The sequence below is a fragment of the Vespula vulgaris genome, chromosome 14 (assembly GCF_905475345.1).
Source record: "Vespula vulgaris chromosome 14, iyVesVulg1.1, whole genome shotgun sequence".
NCBI classification, from domain to species: domain Eukaryota; kingdom Metazoa; phylum Arthropoda; class Insecta; order Hymenoptera; family Vespidae; genus Vespula; species Vespula vulgaris.
Genome location: NC_066599.1, coordinates 1,499,470 through 1,526,091, shown reverse-complemented (window position 1 = coordinate 1,526,091; position 26,622 = coordinate 1,499,470). Strand labels below are relative to the sequence as shown.

General features: G+C 33.2%; 2 protein-coding genes across 3 annotated transcripts in view; one reads left to right on the top strand and one right to left on the bottom strand.

Moving 5' to 3' along the window:
• The window catches only part of LOC127068897 (neurotrimin-like), a 245,585-nt gene extending 231,182 nt beyond the window's left edge, over positions 1 to 14,403 (top strand). For both annotated transcript variants that reach the window (XM_051005273.1, XM_051005272.1), the window contains 2 exons: positions 5,094 to 5,195; positions 8,884 to 14,403. In XM_051005273.1, the coding sequence (XP_050861230.1) occupies positions 5,094 to 5,195; positions 8,884 to 8,957 (176 nt within the window). In that variant the 3' untranslated portion in view covers positions 8,958 to 14,403. The remainder of the gene's footprint in view (positions 1 to 5,093; positions 5,196 to 8,883) is intronic.
• Positions 1 to 26,622, bottom strand: part of LOC127068900 (odorant receptor 22c-like) — a 48,211-nt gene that overhangs the window by 20,526 nt on the left and 1,063 nt on the right. The window contains exons 3-6 of the mRNA XM_051005278.1: positions 26,075 to 26,389; positions 25,496 to 25,825; positions 25,210 to 25,384; positions 1,057 to 1,223 (exon numbers count right to left, since the gene is read on the bottom strand). The gene's annotated coding sequence lies outside the window, so the exon portion shown is untranslated. The remainder of the gene's footprint in view (positions 1 to 1,056; positions 1,224 to 25,209; positions 25,385 to 25,495; positions 25,826 to 26,074; positions 26,390 to 26,622) is intronic.

The window sequence follows — 26,622 nt, the reverse complement described above, 5'->3', positions numbered from 1 at the left end:
AAAGTTTCATCGTAAGTACTTACGTACCATTGTCGATAACCTTCTTATATATTGTATAGAGCAATATTTATTTTTTAATTTAACGTTTATTAAAACACCATCTGTGCCTCTTGGATTATTAATTATACGCGATAAAGCGATTATATAACGTAGTGCAATTATGATTTAATCGTAGCGGGCCAAAAGAAGCGCACTCCTTTGCGCGCTTCTTATCGGTTGAGATACCGATTTTAATAAACGCTTAGACATCCCTTTATACTTGCAAATCCATGAATAAATTACATCAACGGCGTGGATTTATTTCCGTGTTAGAAACGCAAGAACGAGTTCGAAGTAATTTACGTTGGTAGTTGTTCTTGCATCGCGTTTCTTCGAATGCAGTTTTAGTTCGTTCGGTAAAGTCGATGCTAATAATCGATAGATCTTTCTCGATAATTATCGTCGAGGTTCGTTCATAGACGATCGTTTGAAAAAGTTTACGATTCGTTTAGCGTTCAAATCTAATTTTAGTATATTGCTTTGGCATTAATTTCATTTAATTTGACTAACAGTGACGGACGGTTTTAGAAATTCAAAGCAACCGAATTGTTTACGGTTAAATGTAAAATACGTATTCATCCATTCTGTTTAATTATAATGGATATGTATTCCCTCTAATTAATTTCGTCTGTAGATAGGTAGCAGCTAGTACTTCGTCGATAATTGTGAACGCCATTCATCAGCAAGAAACTTTTCGAGCGCCTCGTGATAGGCAACCCATTCATACAAGTATGCATGTATTACGAAGTAATATAAATACAGGAGGAGCTCGAAAATATTTCACAAGTAGGTATAAAAGTATTATACATAAAAAAAAAAAAAAAAAAAGAATAAATAAAGAAATGAATAAAAAAATAAGTGAAAAAAATAAACCGTCTAACAATATTTTGGCGCAGAAACAAACGAGAGATATCGCTAGTACATTTAATCGAATATAATCAATTGGTTTATCGCTTAATTTGAGATTGTATATACCAATCTTCCTAAAATCACACGAGGCAACAATTATCGACTCACCGATTTGGCGAGGGACGTTGATTGCGATATCAAGAACACCGCTCATTAGTCTCAATCGTCGGTTTCGGACGGCCGGACATAAAATCAAGTATCGCGACGGTCTGTAAGCAGCCAGTGGTGGGAGTGTGGAACACGCCTTCGGGATAGCAACGTGAATTATTGGCAACCTGCAATTCGAAGCGGTAGGAGGAGAATCAACTGGGTGAGTGTAAGGGGAGGTAGAGAGAGAGAGAGAGAGAGAGAGAGAGAGAGAGAGAGAGAGACAGACAGAATGAGATTGGCTTAGCCAACGTACCAGCACATAGTTAACACGACTCGTATCGTGAAGCCATGCGTGTACGCGTACCAACCACCCGCTACTTGCGAGGTATTATACGTTACAGATGGGGGGTTGAAAGGGGGATGAGTTGAAGGCTAGAAACTGCCGAAACACGGCAGCTCACCAAGGTGGTTAAACTAGCCACGGCAATAGGCTATTATAGGTCCGTATACACGTGCACCTTCAGAATGCGTTCGCAGCTCGACGTAGCACATAGCTGTGCGAACAACGCGGCCAACATCACACACAGAGAGAGAGGGAGAGAGAGAGAGAGAGAGAGACATAAATATGCATGCGTGGCTACATGGAGAACTATGGACGTACTTACACACGGAACCATGAATGTGCTCTACATCGACCTCCAATGTTTCCTCTTATTCGATTTTCATTCCGTCTATATCATTTTTTTTCTTTCTTTCTTTCTTTAGGAAAATCTTTTTCGTCATTTTCCGTTTACCTTCTTATCAAAACGTTTCTCAAGTAATTTACAAACACTCCGAACGTGGAGACGTAAACCCGAATCAGCTGTCTCCATTCATGATCTTTTTTTGTATTAGATTTTATTATTCCAACGTTACTCGAGACTTTCTTAAAAAAAAATAAATAAATAAATAAATAAATAAATAAATAAATACAATTTCGTATAAGAAAATTTGAACGTTTACAGAGTTATTATATAAAAAATTTTGAATAACGAGAGGTACAATGTCTTCGTCGATAAAAGAAAAGATTACGATCGAGATATTCGATATTTATTCACAATGTTTGCAATGTGATTCGTAGATAGTACCAGTTAGATGAGCATACAAATTAGGAAGGAAACATCGGAGGTATGGTATCTCGTAAGGCCTTGGAACGTTGTCATCGTCATCGTCATCGTCATCGTCATCGCAAGTGCCAATGTTTGACCGAGATTTGCATACGTCTGTCAGGTTTGACCGTTCTCTCGCTTCCTTGTTCGTAGGTGTGTATCCCTTTGTCGACCTAGGGATACCCTTCCTACCATATACTGGTTCTACTATCGGACCGTAGGTACTGTTACATAACGCTCGTGGCAGTCTCTACGCGAGATCGTCCATTACCTCGTCCGAAATAGGCTATTGTCCTAAGATCGTGTTCCCACGGCGATGCTTAACCCTTTCATTCCACCCGATCATCAGGATCCCTAGGCAATTCGTTCTCCCTTCCAACAATCACCCTACGTAACTTTCGATGTTAGAATTTATAAATTAAAATTCATCTTTTCATTGAACGCAACATGATCCTATAAAACTACATTTAGTAACGTCGATTCGCTATATCTATTTATAATATTATATTAGTTTATTTATTCGTAAATAATAATAAACATTTTCGTGATCTAAACTCTGACATTAAAATTATTTCTCATAATATTTTTCAATAATTTTCAAATGAAATATTAAATAATCATTGACAATTAAAAATATTCATGTTTAATATTACTCCGTGTTTGTCGATCAATATTAGCATAATATGTGTTTTTGTCGTATTTGATTTCATAAATTTTTGCCTGTAAATTAAACTCTTTCTCTCTTTTTCTCTCTTTTTCTCGTAATTACCCGGTTATTCTTCTTTTCATTCTTTTTTTATTTATCTTTTATATTTAATCATTCACACGAAAACGAAAGTTCACATCGATGAGATTATTACTTAGAAAAATCGAAAGGCAAAAATGATAAAAAATTATTCCCTTTCGCGTATTTGTTATTTTTCTCGTTTTCCCATTCTTCTTCTTCTTCTTCTTCTTCATGCCGTAATGGGAGAAAAAAAAAAGAAATATTGCAACAAAAAATATTGCGTTGCTATAGCTACCCCGTATTTTCCATATACAAATATTGATCGTGAATTTTGTTACGATTTGCAGCACGGTATTCCAGTTTTTTCAACTCTTTTTTTTTTTTTTTAATTAATTAATCAATAACGAGTTTCGAAGGAACGTTTGGAAAATTTCAAGCATTAGAGAATACGAAGCGTGGAATTATGAAGCGAAGGTGTTAAATGAAGCTCGTTATCAGCTGTTACTCGATTCGAGTTGGCCGGACTCTGTAGCGACAAACATGTCACGACGTCGAGCAAGAGCAACGTGAAAACAACGACTCCGTAGCGCCCGGGGATAAGGGAATTGTGTTTACTCGTCGTTTGCATACCAGTTGACACGTTTACCGCCCACTTTAGGCGTAACACCGCTCGGAGCATCTTCACTCGAGGGTCTCTTTGTTCTCTCAAAGCATCGCTTTGCTCTTCTCATACTCTTGCCTAGCTTTTTTCCTATTTTCCAAAAATTGATTTGATACTCTTGATAAACGCGAACTGACGATGAACGTTTGAAAAATTTAACTGGAAAATTTATAATTTCAAACAACGTCGAATTATAATTATTACGAATGAAAATATAATCATAAACTTCGAACTGTGTTTTTAAAAGCAAACATAATCGTATCAACGATACGAACGACACGACGACGTTAAATTAATTTTAATCATCTTAAGTGATTTCAATAGATAATCGATTGTTCCTTCGTATCATTTGTTCTTTTTTTTTTTCTTAATATTGTAATTACTGATATAATAATACTGACGATATATATATAACTAATTATAAGTTGTATTCGACGTTGTTATTACGTACGTATGTTGTTACGTGCATATATTATTGGAATATTAACTATTCTATGAAACCTGATAATACTCTACTCGACTTTCGTAGAGACCTGATATTTCTAAACCATTTCAATATATATGTATCTCTAAAGAAAAAGAAAAAGAAAAACGAATGAAATAACAATTACACGCACATAATTACCTAAATTTCGAAATAATAATACGAGAATATAATGAATGAAATGATACGCAACCCATTAAATTCATAACATTAACACGTGGCACCGAATAATAACGACGGAATAAAAACAAAAATTCGTCAACAAGCTTGAATAATAATTTACAAGAAGCTGTTGCATGATAAATAATGACTTATAAACGAACGCGTAAAAATAAAATTTATTTTACTTTGCCTACCGCCTAGTGATAAAAAGAGATAATAATCACAAATTCTTTCGATCTGAATATCGTCAACAAACTTTCCTATCCAAAATCAAAATTTCTAATCTCTTTCATTGATGCATACACACACACACATATATATATATATGTGTGTGGTGTAGTTAAACGCGTTGTTTGCTCGTATACACGTAACATATACACGCTGGGATCTCATTATTGTGCAATATGATAACTGCAAGGTCCGCCATCTACATAGGTAGCTGATATGACAACAAGGTACATCGTGTACTCTCACCTGTATTGTGTTTGCCTTTAGTTAGCATACTAGTTATCGCGTTTGCCAGACATACCGCATTAAAATGTTCGCAAACAAACAATTTCGGTCAAGGTCTTGGACGTCGAACGTATCTACGAATTTTACTATCCTTCTGTTTGGGAGAAAAATAATTTTTTATCCTCTTTTTTTTTCTCAGTCCTTGTTTTTTCTTTTTTCTTTTTTTGATCTAGAAATTATTCTTTTAACATTTCGATCGTCGAAAAAAAATATTTATAAGAGATGATTTGAATGTTAAAAAAAAAATATATATATATATATACCTATTTAAACGTTAATGAATAATAATTGATTTAATTGGCAATAGTTTCTTATATAATCCTATCGTATTCGTTAATAATTTTCTTTTCTACGTTTCAGGTAACAAGTTTCAGTCGAACATAAACGAGATCGGAAAGTCGGAACAAAAGTCGAGCGACTTGAACAGGAAAAGGAATTACAATTGGCCTTCTGACGACAACGGTAAGTCTCGTAATTATCTAGAAAGAAAATCAAAGAAATAAACTCGAAAGAAAGAACAGAAAGAAGAAAAAGAAAAAAAGAAAAAGAAGAAGAAGAAGAAGAAGAAGAGGAAAAAAGAAAAAAAGAAGGAAAAAACTAATGAATAATATGAAAATAATTAGATTAACTTTAAAATCTTATTCCTGACAATACTATCGAGAAAAAATAGACATTCACACACACACAGACACGCGTATACATAAAAACAGACAGATAGACAGGACAGACAGACAACACGAACACTCCTCTCTGAAAGAGTCTAAAAACTATCCCTTTTAACTAAACCAATCTAATCGCCCTTTAATCCAATCTACGAATTCTAATTCCTTCCATTCAAAAGAAAAGCCAATAAAATCGATTGATTTTTGGCTTACTTGTTCACCACGTTGCATCTTATTCGGCCAATTAGAAGTGGCCTGACAGAGTGTAACGGATATCGGGACAAAGTAACGAGTGGGTAAGGATCGTTAGGGGTAAAAGTTCGATCATTGGCAGTCCTCCTTCGCAAACCCCTTACTATGGTCGACGTTCAATGGAAATCCTTCGTTGAATGAAAAAAGCTACGAGTTAGAAAGAGATAGAAAAATGCAATGAGAGAAAAAAAAAAGAAAAAGAAGTAGAAGAAAAAAAAGTAGAAAAAAAAGGAGACTAGCCAAAGAAGGGAAAGGAAACAAATGCCATTGGTTTCGCAAGGCGAACTCGTGGTTTTATCCGATCATTCTCGTGGCATTTAAAACGACAGGGAATCCACCATCTCGGCTCAGTGAATTTTACGTCTGACTCGGCCGGTGGTCCTTCAGAAATTCCTTCACGAGGCCTCCGGGCGTTATCGGATATTTCGTTCCTCGCTTACATTTTTTTCCCGTACCCTTTTTCAACAGTCAGCTCTCTCTCCTTCCACCCCAACCTCCCTCCCCGAGCTCGGCATCGATATCGTCGCACTCCCGTGGTTTCTTTTAAAAGGAATTTGCATAATGGCAAAGTGTGAAAATCCGTCCTCTCTCTCTCTCTCTCTCTCTTTCTCTCTATCTATCTCTTTCTTTGTGAACGAGAGAGAAAGAGAGAGATAGTTATCTCTTCTTTTTTTTCTTGCTCTCTCTTTCTCTCTTGATCTCTTGATCTCTCTCCCTTTCTCTCTCTTTTATATATATATATACATCCACGCATACACATACTTTTTATATTACGATGGCTACGATCACGATGGCTCTCGGAGAGTAGGTAATTTCGTGTAGAAAAAGAGAGAATCGAAAATGAAGAGGGTAAAAGTGTACAAGGGCGACGTCGTCGAAACTTGCTTCCCAAGCTTTTACAACTTGACGCTCGGATTCGTGATGATGAGTCCGCTCTTTCCCTTTTTCTTCTTCTTCTTCTTTTTCCCTTTTTTTCTCGTTTTGTTCTGTTTCGCTTTGTTTCGTTTTGTTTCGTTTCCTTTACTTGTATCCGTTCATTTCACCAGACATCATTGAAAAAGATTTAAATATTGATTAAATCTTCACGTTCGATTAAAGTTGACGACACAAAGTGTTACGTTTAATTTTCGAATTTTCCGATCTCCTACGTAGAAAGAACCAACGGAATGTCATATTTTTCGAAAATTTTTATTAAATACTCCGAGATACGCCTAAAAGAGTCACGATATAAATTTTATTAATCGTTTTCGGGACACGTCCAACGTCGAATCTCATTAAAAAAAAGCTTCTTTGTCTTTCTCGTACGATTCGCTATTCGCGAATGTAGAAACATTCAATAACTTTCAAAAAATATGGCTTTCCGATAACTTTTCTATTTTATGAGTTGTCCTGTGCCGAAGTGCAAACGTTAACAAAGAGTTATAGCATAATTCTTTCTATTTTTCGTATCCTCCAAAATGTTTGTGTTAGCCCGTACAAATAAATATTTTACAAGAATTTGTTATATCAAATAAAACTGTCTTATTTGCAATTTATCGATATAATTCGTATTTTATATAAATCTTGCGAACATTTAATTATAGGCTAATTAATTAAATCGATCGGTTGGTTGTTAGAGTCAACGTATGGTATATCTACATTGCTCGTAACTGTACAAAGGTCCTTTAATTTCATAATTTCTTATCTTTCTCCTATTTTATTAATTTATTCGATAATTATTATCGAACGAACTTTATTCTTCGAAATTTACGAAATCTTCTAACGTAATATGTTTCAATCGAGGAAAAATAGTTCAAGATAATTACGTTATTCCCAAAACATCGAAATTTCCCATTTATTTGAAATAGATGCGAACCGACCGAGAAAATAAGCTGATAGTATTGAACTTGCCTCTCATTTTCTACGAATCGCCAATTAGCCTCGTTTCGACGATAATACACACACACACACACACATATATATATATATATACATATATAAGATAATAACATAGAGATTAGGCTAATAACGGAAGATATATAAAAGTATTTCTCACGATTTCATTCGATTTAAAAGGCAATAAAGTCCATTTAACGAGTGACTCCTATTAAAATTTCGATCGAACATTTTAATTCGAAAGTAGGAAAAATAAGAATAAGAACTATATTAGCCTATACAAATTGGAAGATCAATTTGAGACGCGAAAAGAAAAATTTATCTACGAGTAAAAAATGAAATGTAAAAAGGAACGACGTACCTAAGTAGAAAATACGATGAAAGAATAGAAAAGGGAAGAAAAAAAAAGAAGAAGAAGAAGAAGAAGAAAAAGGAAAAGAAGATGAGACGGAAATAGCGAAGGCGAGCAATTTTCTCTCTCTCTCTCTCTCTCTCTCTCTCTCTGTCTCTCTCCCTCTCTCGTTGAAAAAAACGAGAAAATGGAAGATAGGATTAATTCGTCTGAGACGGGAAGCGCTCGCGCCGACTGCCTTGTTTCTCATTGCTAATTAGAGATGAGTGAAAAGATGAGCGAAAGCAAGAAGTAACCTCCCTGGAAATACGCTTTTTTCGAAGCGAGTAATAGCTGAATATACAAGAGAGAAAGATAGAGAAAGAGAGGAAGAGAGAGAGAGAGAGAGAGAGGGAGGGAGAGAGAGAAGGATTTGAACGAAGCGGAAGAATAACCGACTTCCGGCTCGACTTTCGCATCTTTTCTATCCTTTTTCTTTTCCTTATTTTAACCTTCCTCCTGACTCTCCTAAAAAGGAATCTGAGTATGACGATAGCTTAGGGGTGGGTACGGGGGTGGTTGCATCAAAATAAGAGGGAAAAGCGTGTCTTCGCACGACCTCTCGAGTCTTTTCAATTGGCTTCGACATTTTCTTCGACGAAAAGCTTTTCTTCTCCTCTTCCTCTTTCTCTCCTTCTCTTTCCTTTCCCTCCCTCCACCCCAACCTCCCATTGTTTTTATTTACTCTTCTTTTACTCGAGAAAATAAATTTAAGTTGTTTTGAAAATACGCGTATTACTACATTATCGTTTAATCCATAATATTAATTTCAACGGAGTATTTAATATAACTGTAATTTATATAAAGGCTTTGAAAAATTAGACTTTCAAATAAAATTAAGTCCATTATTTATAATAACGATAAAAAGTTTCTACGGCCTTTTTATCTCCATGTAATAAACAATTTTAAAACGGTAAAACGTGCATAAAGATATTTCCTCTAATCATATTATATGCTTTATCATTTTTAGATGCTGCAATATGCATCGGGACGACAGGTGCAGCGATAGCACTCAGCCTAATCATGACGACGATTATTCGATAAGTTCGAAAATGCTGAAGGACCACCGACGTCCGCTTTTCTGTAATTATGGATTACGTTAAACAGAGGAAATAAAATAAAATAAAATAAAATAAAATAAAAAGTTAACAAGAAAAAAAAAGAAACACGTACACACGAGATTAGAGACCCAAATACACGTACACATAGAAATATACACAGAGAGACATGTACACGAAAAAGGCATAAAGACTGACCGAGTAGTTAGTGTCGTATAAAAAAAAAAAAAAAAAAAATAAAAAAAGAGAGAAAAAATACAAGAAGAAGATGAAGAAAAGGAATAAGAAGAAGATGAAGAAGAGGAAAATGAAAAAGGAAAATCAATATGTAACGAGATTTATTATGAAATTTGATTACGCGTGTCAAGAAATAAGTGCAAATGAGAGTTCAACGAGGAAGATGAAAAATTAAAAAAAAAAAAAAAAGGCAAAAAGAAAAGAAAAGAAAGAAAAAGGAACGAACGAAACGAGACGAACGATTAATGGAAAATCACAAAGTGCAACGACTATCGCTTTCAATGTAAAATATTGTATAACGCCGTAATATATCAGTAAATGAAGAAAAAAAAAAACAAAAAATGGAAAAAAAAACCAAAAAACAAATATTCATGCCGCGCCAACAGACCCTCCCCCACAGATCAGCACAGCGAGGAGAGAAGGTCGTTTACGTGCGAATCGATTCTCTATTTATATTTCTATATTCTATTGTATCATGTTGCTATAGATAGTTTTGTCAACAATTTATCCTTTCTTCATTTGCAATATATCGAAAGCAAACGTCCTACATTTGTTTTTGAAACTTCAAGGATGAAATTATTTCCTCTCTTACTATTGTTATTGTTATTGTTGTTGTTGTCATTATTATTATCATTATCATTATTATTATTATTATTATTATTATTATTATTATTATTATTATTATTATTAAATATAAAAATTGTTTTTGGCATCGATTTTCTTTCAAGTATTTTATTAGAAACGACTCTATCTTTATCACTCACTCTCTCTCTCTCTCTCTGTCTGTCTGTCTCTCTCTCTCTCTCTCTCTCTCTCTCTCTCTCTCTCTCTCTCTCTCTCTCTCTCTCTCTCTCTCTCAATTTACTCCTTATTTTTTCATATACGAAATCACGGAACCCATCTGGATACTTGAGATTAAAACGTCAGATTTCGTACGTCCGATATTCTCACGTGAAGAGGTTAACGGAAGTAGAAAAAAAAAAGAAAGGAAGAAAGAAATGAAGAAGGAGAAAAGTACAACGTGCAAAAGAAAGAGTAAGAATAAAAAGAGAGAGAGAGAGAAAGAGATAGATGATAGCGAATGAATATTAAAGAGCAGAATATTATTATTTGCACGAATCTTCGATCGAAGACTACCTTTAAAGAGCTGACGTTCAGACGTCCCTTTTTCTTATCCAAAGAGGCTATCCAAATCTCACTCTTACCATTGTAATCATTTCTTCTACATCTCGAACGAAATCCTTTCACTCGACAATTTCCACCACTCTTTCGTTCATTTATTCGCAGATTTACTCGGATTAAAAAAAAAAATTATGTCAACAATTATGTCATTTTCTTGTAAATATCACTCAATATCAATCATTGCAATATCAACAATTGGATCGTCTATAATTCAATATAAAATTTTCACAGCTACGAAAAAGTCAAACTTATACCTGACAAAGTGATTTAAATCTTCGAGTTACTCGTAACAAACTAATAATAATTAATTTTAACAATTATAATAATAATAATAATAATAATAATAATAATAATAAAATTCTTATAGAGAATTATAAAAAGAGAGAATATAAAGGAAAAAAGAAAAAGAGAGAAGTATTATCAAGAAGCATTAGAAAAAATCAAGCAGTAGGTAAACTAATCTTCATTTGAAAACACCTACCGATTATGTTCCGAAAGTGTCACTTCCGTTAGCCCTTTGTTCCCTTCTCCCAAGGGTAGTTTCCGTAAGAGTGCTTTACCCGTGTAAAACAAAACTCGTAGAATGTTTGTCTGCACGCAAAATACGAACACACACACACACACACACATATGTATACATAGAGAAATACATAGAGTGAGAGAGAAAGAGAGAGAAACAAAGTGTGAAAGAGAAAGAGAGAGAGAGAGAGACACACACACACACACACAAAGAAATAGAGTGAGAGAGAGAAACAAAGAGAGAGAAAGAGAGAGAGAGAGAGAGAGAGAGAGAGAGAGAACATAGAACTCGTCCCTCGAGGTACTTTCGTTGCACGTTTTGTCGCATTATTTAACGCCCGTCGTCCCGGTTGCCCGTTTTCACGCAGGAAATCTGCCACCACTGGCACCCCCTCCACCAGCAAAAACGAGGAAGAGGAGAAAAATACGTGCATTACATAAAGATTTATCTTGGCACGGGGATGCAGCACGTGTTATCCGTGACTCCTCGACGAACGTAATTAAAGTCACGTCGTGTTGCGCGCGCGCACGTGTACGAACGGACGAACGAACGAGCAGGAGCAGGAACAGGAGCAGGAGCAGGAGCAGGAACGGGAACGGAAGCAGGAATGGGAACGGGAACGGGAGCAGGAGCAGGAACAGAAGAGGACGCGGGCGCGAGTTCACTCGAGCGGAAAAATGAAAATTTAGTTACATCTCTCTGCTTTTTAGCGATGCTACGAGTATTTCAAGTTACCCACGACAGCATATTTTTGTTAATACTGTTCCTTTTTTTTTCTCTTCTTTTTATTCCCCCTTCATTCCTCTCTCACTCCTCCCCACCACCACCACCACCTCCTCCTCCTCCTCCTCCTCCTCCTCCTCCTTTCTCGTCAGTTTCATTTCCATAATTCGTTGAGAATTATCGCAATGTCATTGTCTCTTTCTATTTTTTCCCCCTTTTTTTTTCTTCCTTTTTTTTCTTTGGAATTTTAATCGTTTTGAATTTCGTTGATTCCCTCGTGTAAATGGCCTTCTTGATATCGTAAATAGTAGTACGTATATATTTAAATGGTGAAAGAAAGATCGCTTGAAAGGCGTACGGATTATTTATTACACGTAATTGCACTTTTTGCAACTTTTATTCTCACCAACGGTAGCGATGTAAAAAGGAAAAATAAGGAATATTATCATCATCGATCAATAATTTATCCCTTCAATTTTCATCCTTAACATTTACTAATCCTACGAAAGATCGTTTCCTCTAGCAACATTTTAAATTAAGGAGAATTCATTGATCAAGTCTTATCAATTGAAATTTGCTTCAATGATTGATAAAATAACGTTTCGATCCGTTTGAATTTGAGTTAGCTGATCTGGTAAAGGAGAGGTGGTGGGTGGAGGTTAATTAATGCGTATGTTAATTAGTCGAGGAGAGGGAATTAAACCGCGAACGCGCAGTGCAGACAGAAACGTAGCTCTTTCGCGAGCGGAGGTAAACGAGCGCCGGATTAAGCTGACTTGGAACTACTTAGGAATATCCATTATTCAAGGTACATCTTGTTTAAAGCAACAGGTTCAAGATAAAGAGAGAGAGAGAGAGAGAAAGAGAGAGAGAGAGAGAGAGAGAGAGAAGTCAAGGTATTCCGCGTAAAGGAGTTCATGTTACGGCATAGCTCGAAGTATTAAAGAAGGGATTAAAGAATGGTACTGGTTGTATTAAGGACAACTCCTGTGAATTATTCGGTATCTGAAAAGAAAAAAGAAAAAAAAGAGCAATCTAAGAAGTGCAGAAGATAACACCAAATTTTTTTTAATCCCTCTCCTTCCTCCCACCATTAAAAATTTTCATGTTCGTCAGGTTATTTTCCTTTTCGTTTTTATATCTTTCTCTATATGAACATTTGATAATAGTGCATGGTCGAATACGCCACTCAAGCGACAACGCCACGACTCTCGATCCTCGATCGTTTTGTCGTGATTTATTATAATATAATGAATAACAGTAATAATAGGACTAATAATAATAGTAATAATAATGATAATACTAATAATAATAATAATAATAATAATAATAATAATAATAATAATAATTATGATAGTAACTATAATAGTAATAATTACGACTCGTATAGAAAGTGTGTATGTGTAAAGCGAAAGAGTCGAAAAGGGAAAAAAATAAAGGTAAAAGATAAAAGAAAAAAGAAAACAAAAAAGGACATTTCACTCAGGCTCACATTCGTATTTTTGTTATATAATATACTTTCTACGATTTTCGTCAGGCTAATCGTAATTTGTACTAGATAAGGGAGACGTGATGACGTCGAGATGAAATAAAAGTCGCAAACTAAAACGAACGAACGAACGAACGAATGAACAAACAAACAAACAAACAAAACGAAACAAAAAAGAGAAAAAGAACTTGCACGTAAAATAGGATAAATTCTTCGAATGTGGGCTTAAGTGAATGAAAAAGAAAAAAGAAAAAATACGTAAAAAAAAAAATAAATAAATAAATAAATAAAAAGAAATAAGCACATGAAAACGAAGAATGAGAAGAAGATTTATCCTCTTGTCATCTGTGGATCCTGTACATAGGAGTATATAGTTAATAACGGAACTAAAAGTATGCGATAATAGAGCGAGAGAGAGAGAAAGAGAGAGAGAGAGAGAGTGAGAGAGAGAAAGAGAGAGAGAGAGAAATTACGTAGATTTAAGTTTCGATCTAGTATTAAAGAACGACACGACGTCCATACCTTTAAATGTAGAGCTTGCCGTGTCGTTCTGTCAATGGCCGTTTTACGTTAAAAATAAATAAAAAAAAAAAAAAAAAGAAAAAAAAAAGAAAACAAAGGCAAAGATAAAAATAAAAAATAAATAAATAAATAACGGAAGAAACGAGAAGATAAAAAAAAGAGTACCAGAAAAACGTGAGAAAGGGTTAGAGGGAAGGGAGGAGAGAGAAAGAGGGAGAGAAATGGATATAAAAGAGAAAAGAAATCTTATAATTAGCGAGAATATTTTCATCCTTAGCCTTTTAATTAACGAATCAACGTAACACGAACTGCCCGTCTAGTCGTTAAATGTATAAGAGGAACGAATTAACAGGAAGGTATATATGTATACATAATACATCGGAAGTATAAATATATAAATAAATGAATATAAATATAAATATATATATATATAAATATAAATATAAATATATAAATATACGAATTTTAAGGAGGACTATCGAAGTAATGATATATCGTTATATACATATATTACATATATTGTATGTGACATGATATATTATTATAAACACTATTATGCTTCGCGCCGTTGATTTGAATGTTGTTATTTATAAAAGAAAAAAAAAGTTACGATAAAGAAAAAAAAAAAAAAGAACGTATGCGAGAGTAAGGCAAAGTGATGAGAGAGAGATGGGATGGATATAGCGACGAGAGATTCTTATAAGTAAACCCGACATATGTAATAAAATTTTGGCGTGCAACTACTGCCACAAAGATGAATACGAGTGATTTATTTTATACTAACCTTTACCCAACAAATTCACATAATTATTTACAGCTTTTCCAACCTTTTAATAACGAAATGATAATCAAAGAGTAAGTACCATCTTGTTTATGATAGTTTTATCGAGTGAAATAATTATATTCTATCCTCAAGAAAATTTTCATTATGATTTATCTTTAAGATCTATATGTTAAAATTTGAAATATTTTATCTCGTTCATATCGTAATTTCATTGGAAAAGAAATAATCTTAAAAAAAAAAAAAAACGAAAGGAACACAATGATACTTTTTCTATTCTTATCGCGTGCATCTCTTATCGATAAAAAAAAAAAAAAAAATTATATATACTCTCTTCAACAAAATACAAGGATCCTATTATTTCCTTTTCTTATTTTCCTTTCTTTTTGTATCGTCATGTAATCTTAGCATGTTCATCGAAGCTGCTGAGTTCGTAAAAGAGAGAATGAAAAAGAGATGTGGAGAACGTGAGAGTGATCGTCGAAAATCCTGAGAGAAACGTGGTCTTATCTACGATCGCAGGATTGAACCGGTTAGGACGATATGTTTGTCCTGGTGATTATAGGTACGTAAAGTTGAATAGAGGATACCTTCTGGTAAGGTGATAGGGCTTGGAGTATATCAAGCGCTCGAGGTTATTTCGGCAGTTATTGCTGAAGCGATCTTGTAACAGGCAACTCGCTGGTAGCATACTAAAACGAGGATTAACTTTACGTAACGAGAAGGTCGACAGAACGACAGAAGGATTTCATTGACTATCGGAGATTAATTTATTAAACATATGTAAAAATTTTCATTGAAATTAAAATATATTTCATATGGTCATATAATATCGATATGTTCTTGAAATAAAAAAAAACAAAATAAAGAAAATTAAATTACATGAGTATTATTATGTTATTTTAAATATGTAAAATAAAGTTACTTTCAAGAATATTGTAAAGTAACAAAGAAATGAGATATTTACTTGACGCTAATTTCGACCTTTTAATCGAATTATCTATCATCCATATTATTACGATGTTAAAAATATGTAAAAATATTGATATTATTAACTGTAATCACTTGGAATTATATCGTCGATCGATAATGACCAGTCAAATTTGAAACATTAATTATATCCAATTAATAGGATTCTCGAGTTGAGGAAATGAGATTGTTCCCATAAAAATCATTATTTTCCAGTCGGCAATGCTTAATTTTCAATAAATCTCGATGCAATCTACGATCACCGATTGTATTGAGGTTTAACGAATAAGCAGATAAAACAGACGGTTCTGCGGCGTAACTAATGAATCCTCTCTCTCTCTCTCTCTCTCTCTCTCTCTCTCTCTCTCTCTCTCTCTCTCTCACCCTCTGTCTCTCTCTTTCTATCCCTCTCTCTGATAATGCAACCGATGATTTTAATTCATTATTACGAGCGTGCTCGCGGCCGTGACGATGATTTTACTGTTTACGAAACGATTATTAATATGATTAGCGTTAAGCTTTAGTACGCGATATAATTGGGAATAATCTCGATCGCGGATAAAATGACATTTCAATTAAACAGATTTCGTGATTTCGTTCGATTTGTTTTCCCCTATTGTTCCATCATTCGCGTACACGATGAAATACACGATGTAATTATTATTAAATTTATTATATAATCAGACGCGAAAATATCTTCATCGAGGAGACTAAAAAAATTAAAACGAAAGGAAACAAAAAGAATAAAGGTAGAGACATGCCTCCGACATGTTCCAACAAAAATCATTCGATCGCAATCAAAAAAAAAAAGGGAAAAAAAAAAGAAAAAAAAAAGAAGGGTAGCTCGTCGTTATCGCGATTACGATTGAAACGTTTTATTGTTCGACCACTATTACAATTTTAATACGCACGCTCCGAAAAAGTAGATCTTTTACGTTCGAAACTTTTTTGTCCAATTTCTCTCAAACGAAATGGATTTTACATTTTAACTTTATTCTCTTTCTCTCTCTCTCTCTCTCTCTCTCTCTCTCTCTCATTCTCTAAAAAATTAATGAATAACATGATAATTTCTGAAATACGTAATAAAAGTGGAGAAAAAATATGACGGTGTGATAACGTTTCATCGTAATTAATAATTTATTACGTGGTTCTTTTAGTGAAAAAAAAAAAAAAAAAGAAAAAAATAATAATAATAAAATAATTAAAATTTATATATACATATACGTAGTGTCTAAATAAAGACAGAAAATTTCACGGCGAGGAGACAAAAAGGAAAAAATAAAAACGATTTCGTATTGCCTATCATTTATTTTCGAAGCGAACACGCTGCATGCTTCCTTTAACGAAGACAATGCGAATCGGAAAAGGATGATTCGGATAGAAGCATTGTGTCGAAGTTCGTCGATTATCTGGCCGTTCGCATTGTACAAAATCGCCGAACCTTCAGTGCAAACTCTAATGAAAAGTCGTGCAACCAACCGGATTGGGCTAGACCTTGATTACACCTGTTATTTCAACGGCGATTCGCAATGAATAAAAGGACGGGCCTAATTTAATTAGCTACGATAGTCACGATATTCTTTTCCCATTAATTTCTTTATACTACACGAATCGATCCTCTTAAATTCTTAAACTCGCGATATCGTGGTCTATAATAACTAAATTCGAACATTCCTTTCTCTGGAAAGTTCCTTTTTTTTTCTTTTTTATTACAAAAAATTGTTTCAAATTTCCGATAAAAATTCTTAAAAGTCGATTGAAAAAGAAATTAATCGTCCAAAGTCCTTATTAATAGGATCGACATTTTCGAAATTGAATGACTGCTATCAATTCGTTATTATTAAAAAATATTTTTTTCATAATAATCATAGGTTAACCCTATAACGTATCATTGGAAATATTCCAATAGAAATATATCAATTTGAAGTAACGTCTATTTTCGTTATTAAAAAAAAAAAAAAAAGAAAGGGAAGAAAAAGTATAGGGAATAAATTTTTATCTTTTCAAAGCTTATCACGATATTACCGTGAACTTTATTGGTCAATTTGTAAAGCATCTATGTTCACGAGTCTAAAAAAAAAAAAAAAACCAAGTTAACGAAGGAATGAATAGGAAAAGAGAACGAGAAAAAGTAGGATAAAGCAAGGGGAAGGAAGGAACATTGAGTAGAGAATAGTACGGAAATCCTGAAGGACCACGTTACAATCCATAAAATCGCTCGGGAGTTTGACGGCTCACGTTTTACGAGCCATACGCAAATTTAAGATTCCAGTTGAGATTGGAAAGTTCAACCACGACTTTCGTTCGGCGTGCTGCCACTTACCTTACTATCGCAAATAATATATCAGCAATTTTACAACTTTAAATAAAAGAGTTCTCGTCTTATATGCACCGCCCTTGCTTATCCGTTTTAAGCGCCGATCTTCGAGGTTATCATTTAAGCAAAGTTTTTCTTCAAAAATTAACCGACCAAGCGAGATGCTTCTTCGCACGTGACTGCATTATTATCCGCAGACAAAAATTCTCAAAAAAAAATTCTCAAAAATTCATCCTTTCATCGCGAGAAAATATAAGATTTTTATTAAGAGAATTACTCCTAATAATTATATTGTTTTCTTTTCTCCGATTTTCTTCTTTCTCTTTTGATAATAATTTCTAACCGATCAATACATTTCCCGATAAAATTATTTTTGTTATAAACAAAGTCGATTAAAAGGAAAAAGAAGAAGCAAAAAAAAAAAGTATTACGAAAAATTCATTTCTTTGAGAAACACGGAACGATTAATTGTAACAGAGAATCGGTCTACTTTACCGGAAATAGAAACATCTTTCTAGCAACGATGTTAAAATCTCAGTTATTCCGTAGTCAAAACGTTTTCCAAGAAGGAGAGATATTTACTTAAATGTCCGACATTTACGTGGAATGTACTCTTGAACGAACCGAATATGTTGGAGTTCTTTCCATGGCGTTTTAACCGAGCGATTTTCGTGAATCCTCTCGGAGTGTAGCTAGGTAGGTAGGTAGCTTGCGAAGTAGGAAGAAAAGGGTTTGGTGAAAGGTTCATGAGCTTCGAAGCTCCCGGCAAACTGGTATATTGTGCTGGATTATGAATTAAATTCACCCTCTTTCTATCTCTCTCTTCTTCTCTCTCTCTCTCTCTCCTTCTCCTTCTCCTCTTTCTCTCTTTCTCTCTCTTTCTTCTCTCAGTTACTTCATAATACGTTTCATAGCCGCTGGCCAACCCTCTAGGTCACCCTAATTCTCTTTCTCTCTTTCTTTGATATACTAACTCAACGAATACATATCCATCTTGATTTTAATTCCTGTGTGATCTCGAAATTCAAAATATTTCGTTCAACGAATTTATTAATTACGAATTATTATTTAATCTACTGCGCTATGAGATCAATGACGTGATAATATTATCTTTTTTTCTACTACTTGTTCATCAATCCTGACAATTGACGCTTCATTTAATTAAGGAAAAAAAAAGAAGAAGAAGAAATCAATAATAAATAAATAGATAACAGTTTTATTCGAAAATTCCTTTCAAAATATATCTCTATGCTCAAGATAAAAATAATAGCCTTTACGATATTGATTTATTTATTAAAGATACCTATTCGTTATTTAACGATCGCATAATTCACTACGCTCGAAAATCGTCTATAAATGTCACGGATAAAGATAAGAAGCTGATGATAATATAGTTGTAATGGTCAAAAAAAGGGTCGGTCAGAGTTTCCGAAAGATTGGAAAAGCTTCAAGAAGAAAAGTTAGCGGACGTCGTCGCGTACGTGCCGATCGACCGATCGATATAATCGGTCGAGAGGACGACGATTCGTTATCTCGATTCTGATAGAAGAAAGAAAGAACGAACAAAAAAGAATGAAATACCAAAAAAAAAAGAAAAAAATAAAGAAAAAAAGCAAAAAAAATAAAATAAAAAAGGAAGGAATAAAGGCTCGACTCGAAAATCACTCGTCTTCTCGTGGCAGAGCATCATGTTTGAAAGTTTGCGAGATTACTCGACGAGGAGTACTCGACTCGACTCGAAGTTAGCTATTTCCCTCTTTCTCTCTCTCTCTCTCTCTCTCTCTCTCGACGTATGTACGTTAGTTGATTTGTACAAACAAAGTTATTCGAACATTACGAACAAACGTGTTGGACGATGCCAACTAAGAAAGCTTTCAGAGAGTCGTTTCAACAACACGTTCGTTCGAATAACTCGGCAATAGTTGTCCACTATGAACAAATCGAAGCATTGGCACGTTTCAGAGATTCGAATTTCTCCCAACAATCTTCTTTCCCACCCCTCTATCTATCCACCACCTCCCCCACCTCCCCCACCCGCTTCCGTTCACCCCCTATACGCACGCATACACAACACACACATGAAATCTCTGATGCTTCTCCTTTTCCCTTATGCAAATGTTCAAAATCTTCCCTTTTCCCCCGCGCTTTCTCATTCCCTCTTGATCCTCCATCAGCTTTCATTTCGTTTTTCATTTCCGTTTTTCTTTTTGTAAAAGAATCTCTTTGTAAAGAATGACAAGAGAAAGAAGATGCGTTCATGCAAAGACCATATCTCCGATATTGAAATCTTTTTCTCTTTTAAATGAAGTAAAAAGGATGTTGTCTCTGTAGCATATATCTGTGCATACATATATATGTGTGTATGTGTATATATATATATATATATATATATATATATATACACATATATATACACACACACACCGAGAAGAAAGTACCATCGTAACGAAACTCTCCTTCTCTCTCTTGACTCATGAGAAAGTTTTTCGTTCGGGAAAAGGAGAAAGCTCGCTCCACGTCTACGACGTTTCAATTTCTTGCTCTTCGTTGGATTTACCGCAGATCTAAGAATTCCGACGACGTTTTTTCTTCTTGACTATTCGTCGAAACGTTATTTCAACAATCGATTTAAATATAATTCTAAATAAAATATATTTTATTGATAATAACTATGTGAGAGAGAGAGAGAAAATAATCAATTGTCTCAATATTCATATACCTAATATAAAATATATCTAATATAAATATCACATACATGTATCTAATATAAAAAGAAAAACTGATTTTTTACAAGACTTATTTGATTGATTATTTTTGTTTGTTTTTAATACGTCTAAGTACATATTTAACAAACAAATCGCAAAATTACGAGTTCACAGGTACACTCGAAGTGATGAAACGTTCCTCGATAATACGCAGTCACGTCGTTGTTACGAGTACGTGCGTTAAACAATGATATGAAGTGCGAATAGACCGAGTAGAGATTTCATTAATTGTAATTTAATCTGATAATTTAATATCGCGCGAAACTCGCGCTCTGATTTATTCTCGCATTAATGCATTCAACGAGCTTCTCACGCTCGTTTATCATTATTTCTCTGAAAAATAGAAGCCGATTTAAACCGATGAGAAACGTCTGGTTAGTGACGTGCGATGACCATTGAAAAAAAAGTAACACGAGTAAAACGACTTGTTAATCTTTAGAATTATTACCTTAATAACTTTAGAGTTATTTCTTTTTTTTCTCCCCCTTCCTTTTTCTTTTTTATTTTATTTTATTTTATTTTAAAACCAACGTCACTCGCTTCATCGATATTTCCTATTATTTAATATCTCCGAATATAATAACAGAAAATTCTTCTCACTAAACTGAGTAACTCGTATTCAAATAGTATAAATGTCTCTCGATATCGAATCGATCTCATATCGAAATATCATCGAGTTCTCGATATTCGACGAATGCTTCGAATATCTTCGACGAGTACCGAAGGAATCATACTTGTAGAACGTAAACCACATTTATCGGTGCGAATTTAACGAAGAGAATCCATGCAATCAAGTAACCTTAGGAACGTTCTTGCAGTTTGCCGACAGTATCCGCAATCCGGTTACGAACTTGGAAGAAAGGGCTGGACGTTAGCCGACAAAGGAATCGCGAGCTTCGAATTATAACAATTTCAAACGATTATTAAAGCAAATATTCCTTTTGACAAACGAATAATAATTATTCCATAATATTTCCCTTAAGAGGTCATTATTACTTTTGTGCCTGAAGATAAATAAAATTTAATAAATTTCTATATAAATCTTTTATAACCCCTTATACATAGGCTACTGTTCGTACAAGCGTATATTAAAGAGTAACATACGTACAGGAACTCGAAAAAAAGTTTTTTACCGATAAACACATAGATCTCATGGTTATCGATTATAACAAAATGTTGCCTATATTCGGACGTAATTAATTTCGATATTTCAATATAAATATGTAACATAAAAATTGAAATTAATTTATACGTTAAATTTATGAGTATTCTTAAGAGAATACGCGATAATTACAAGTCATAATAAATCTTGTACAAGCGTTAAAGTGGCACGATTCAAGCGTATTCAAAACGGTGAGAGGAAAGCATCGTGAGGAATCCATCGAACAGCAATATGGACCCTTACCGGAAGTCAGAGAATCCGCAATACGTTTACGAATTTCAAACGGCGAGCTAATGGCCCGTACGGACTCGTAATCGCGATACCTCCGAGGGGGTGAAGCCGAACGTGCTGAGGCTTGACTCGCTCGGTATTCTGGAATTGTAATCGCGTTTCCACCTCCCCACCTCTCATCCACGCACGTTCGATCCTCTTCGTGATCAGATTCCAGCTCTAATTAATTCCATTCGGATCTACAATTTTTCTTTTCTTTTCATTTTTTTATCCTCCTTCCCTCTTACTCTTTCGCCTTTTATTACATATACGCTCCAATATTGTACAAATTTATATTAAATGTGTAACAAGAAAATCTCCATTTTATATAATCCGCAGTGATTTTAAGAGTAAAGATCTCTCCTGCAAAATTCCGGCAATAATTATAAAATTAAAGTCAACCTTCCATAACGATATGTAACTTTAAATCCATAGACTTGTTTGAAAAATTTTATTTCATCACATTTTATACGACTCAAAATAAATTATTTTCATATCGGAAGTTTTTCTATATCTTTTAAATATAAGTTATAATAATTAATGCGATATAATTATACCGAATATAGAAAACGAATTATAGAAAATTAAAACGTCTGAAACAAAACGAAAAAAAAATAATAATTAAATTAATTAACTTCGTCGCTCTCATGGTCATATATTCTTTAAAAAAAAAATGTCCTATAAAATGAAGATATCGGTTCGAATAAAAACTATTATCAACTTTATATCTGTACTATAAATAAATATTTTCCATACAGTATATTAATTTTCTATTGTGGCATTAGTATCGCGAATTAAACTTATTAAACTTTGCGCTAGAAACTTTTTATCTCCGATTCGTATAATAGGACAAAGTATAGAGACTATACACGCACTGTCGAGTGTCTCCTTTCATCCTCAAAAGAGGAAATTGAAGGAAACGTAATCCTGTCGTTCTTTCAAACGTGGTCTCGACGGATGTCTAGCGTAAAGCGACCACGTCCTTTTATCTTCTATACCGAATTTCGTTTCTGCTTTGCGTTTCCAAAGGATCCACCGACCTTTCAAGATTTGCTTATTCGAAAATGACTTTCTTCTCTTTTTCGAAATCCTTTTTTTTTTCCTAATAATCCATACGCAATTAAAAACGTAATAACGAATTAAAAATTTATTCTTAGCAATAATAAATCCTACGAAAAATTTGTTAGAGTTGGCTGATCTAAAAACAAATTAAGATTGTGAGTTCCATCTTTGTCGCTTTATCTATCTATCTATCTATCTCTCTCTCTCTCTCTTATTTTCTCTCTCTCTCTCTCTCTCTCTCTCTCTCTCTCTCATTTTCTCATCTCAACCACAGTAACGCAAGCTGCCGTTGGAAAGTTTAAGACCACCCGTCGGAATTACAGAACGTTATGAAAATCTACAGTGTAATTTTGAGATGTTGAGACGAGAAAACCTAGACCAGCTGTGTTGAATCTATTATATACACCCGTGTTACGTAATCCTTTGCGAATTTATATAATCGAATAATACATAATATGTGAATATAGATATCTATGCACATATACAAATATTATTCGGAAGACTTTTTTTTTTTTTTACAATTAGTTCTAACATCCTAAGATATGAGAGTAAAATAATCGACATGTCCTAAATCTAAACTTCATTTTATAAAGACTGATATTATTAATAAACAAATGTAACAAAGTTTTCATCTACAAGGCTGGATCAAAAGTTTCTGGGCTATTTTAATAATTACTCTACTTCTAGACTTTTTTTAAAATACAAATAAAACTACAAGTCTAAGAACTTTTGGTCCGTCCTGTATTAAATCTCGTAATTAAAGAAACTTAAGAAAATTATTTATATTATAGATCATATGAAATTTTTTATTTTATAAACAAGATATATATATATATATCATACATACATATATATACATATATATATGATAAAGAAACAAAGAAAAGTTTTTATCTCTATTAAAGGTAATAAATTATCAAGTTTTGAGTTTATTTATTCGCAATCTCGTGAAAAATTCTCGAAAAGAAAGATCTCGATCGATCGAAAAAGGATCGTGAAAGGTAGACGCGTCCGGCGGTCACAAAAGTGTAAGTTCGTTAAGTATGCCCAGGGTCGTGTCTTATCGAGAACGTCGTATTCTGATCCTCTGCCTACCGTGCTGTAGCATAACAATTGCCCTATTATTTCGGTCGCTCACACCATCATGCCCCTGGGCATATACGTCCTCTTCCATTACCGCTAAATCGTTTATAGGCTTTTCGTAAAGACATTACAACCGACATCGCGTATTTTCTCACTTAAGAAACTTCTTATCGTTGCATTTCATCGAAAAAAAAAGAAAGAAGAAAAAAATAAACGGAAAGTTTCTTTTTTTTTTTTTTTTGTTAATAGAAATTGCTGGTCGATAAATTAAATATCAAATAAAAAGTCAAATAATCATAAAGTCAATAAATTAAATATCAAAATATCAAACAAAAAAATGTATGTGTATATATATATATAACGATTAAAAATTTCCCATAACGATGTAAAATTTATCTACAAGCACATGCACACACATAGATGCAAAGTATATCGTGCAGAATCATTAACGTGGCGATAGTCGCTATAAGTGGTAAAATATAGAATTCAAGAAGCACAGAGAAATGAGAATTAGTAAATTAATTGCTAAAAATCCTAAACTAAAAAAAAGATTATACTTATCAACTAACACGGACTAATGACTCTATCTGTTTCTTTGCTTTTAAAAAATTATAAAATTTAATTTAATTAATTAAAAATGTTTTTATTTTATTAATGCAAAAAAAAACTTTGAAAAATTTTGAAAATTCTGTGTTTACGTTTTACTTAAAATTCCTTGAGGGACTATTACTTTATACAAGAAACTGTTCTAATTAATTAACGTGATCATTGTTTGTCGTTTGCATTCTAAAATCTACTCGTCACGAAGGTCTTCTCGTTCACTTTTTATATAAATGTAATAATATATAGAAATGTTTACGAAATGCTATGCAAAATTATGTTATATACTTTACACGTACTTCCAACTAATTATTTCAATTTAATTAATTTATAAATGAATCATATATCTATATACAGATAATTTTCTAAGTATCACTATATTCAAACGAGTTAAGATCCTGAACTAATAATAAATAAAACGAGACAAAAAAAAAATAAATTCAACAAATGAATTTCACGAATCATATCAATCAATTAAAAAATTACAACTAGTAACTCGTATCGATTCTTCCTCGGTACGATGAGTACCAGAGGGACTTTTAATTTTTTTACTCACTACTTAAGAAGTTCTACAGTGGCTCCAAAACACTCGCTCGTTCGCATTGCAGTTGATCGAAATTAAGGAAGATTCATCCGTAGTACATAAGTGATAGACACGATGTAAATAGATATTAAGTTATAAGTTGAAATCATTGATGATCCAAATTGTAGAGAGACGAGAACCCAACTATCTGAAAAAAGAACAAATTTTTATTTAATATATTATAATAAAAGATTCGTAAAATTATTTAAGGAATTTATTCGTATAAGAAAATTATTTAAGAATGAAAAAATTTACTAACCAAATTTCTCCTATGGAAATGTAGATATTCTGTGAATCATCTTACTTGATGCACTGACTCTAATATGCAAAAGTTATAATATACATTATTACGGAACGGACACTGAGTCTAATTCGAGAATATCTCTACTGTTTATATAATATAAATACGGAATAACAAAACTTCAGACGAACAAACACTGACTCTATGACTGCTTTGCACGCAATCGATTTAAATTACACGTGTTTCTAAAAGTAAATATATACGCGATACAACACCGACAAATTTTAGTTACCGAACAAACACTGACTCTACTTAAGCGATTCTTTATTGGGATAATATCGGGATCACCTGAAATTAATACAAATTTATATACTTTCCTGTATGTAACAATATACTTATTATGATATTAAATAAATAAAAATAATTGAAATTTTTAATAAATATTTAATTACATTCTTTTATTTATATTATTTTTAAATCTAGATTTTTAAATAAATAAATATTCAAAGAAAGAAAAATATACATACATATATATATATATGTGTATATGTATATTTAATATTAAAGTTAAAACGTTCAGTAATATAAAATGCGTACCTCAGAGAAAATTAATGAATGCGTAGATACGTATGTGTGTACACGACGAAAGACCCTTTAAAACTGAAGAGATTTTCTTCTGACCTTTAAGGAATCGACCTCCGATTGCTTTGTCGCGTTCTTATTCAAAGAAATTCTTGGAGATTCATAACCTGTTTGTTATTATTTGCGGATTGTTATCGATCTCTCTTTCTCTCTTATTACGCTCTCTTTATGTTGTTACGAAAAGATAGACTTACTCGTATATGTTATACGATACAAATGATTTCCATTGGATATATTTTCTTTGATACGTTTCGTAAAATTCTTAGAACTCTAAAAATGTAAAATCGTATTAATAGAATATAAAGTGAATTGTATATACGTATATATATATATGTCCATAAGAGGATATATGATGAGTGTATATATGTCCATCGGAAGATATATATATATAGACTATGTACAAGCGATATTACGTATATATTTATGCGTAATAATGAGTATGATAATGTGCGTTAATACGTATAAATTATGTACACGAGTATTATATATATATATATATATAT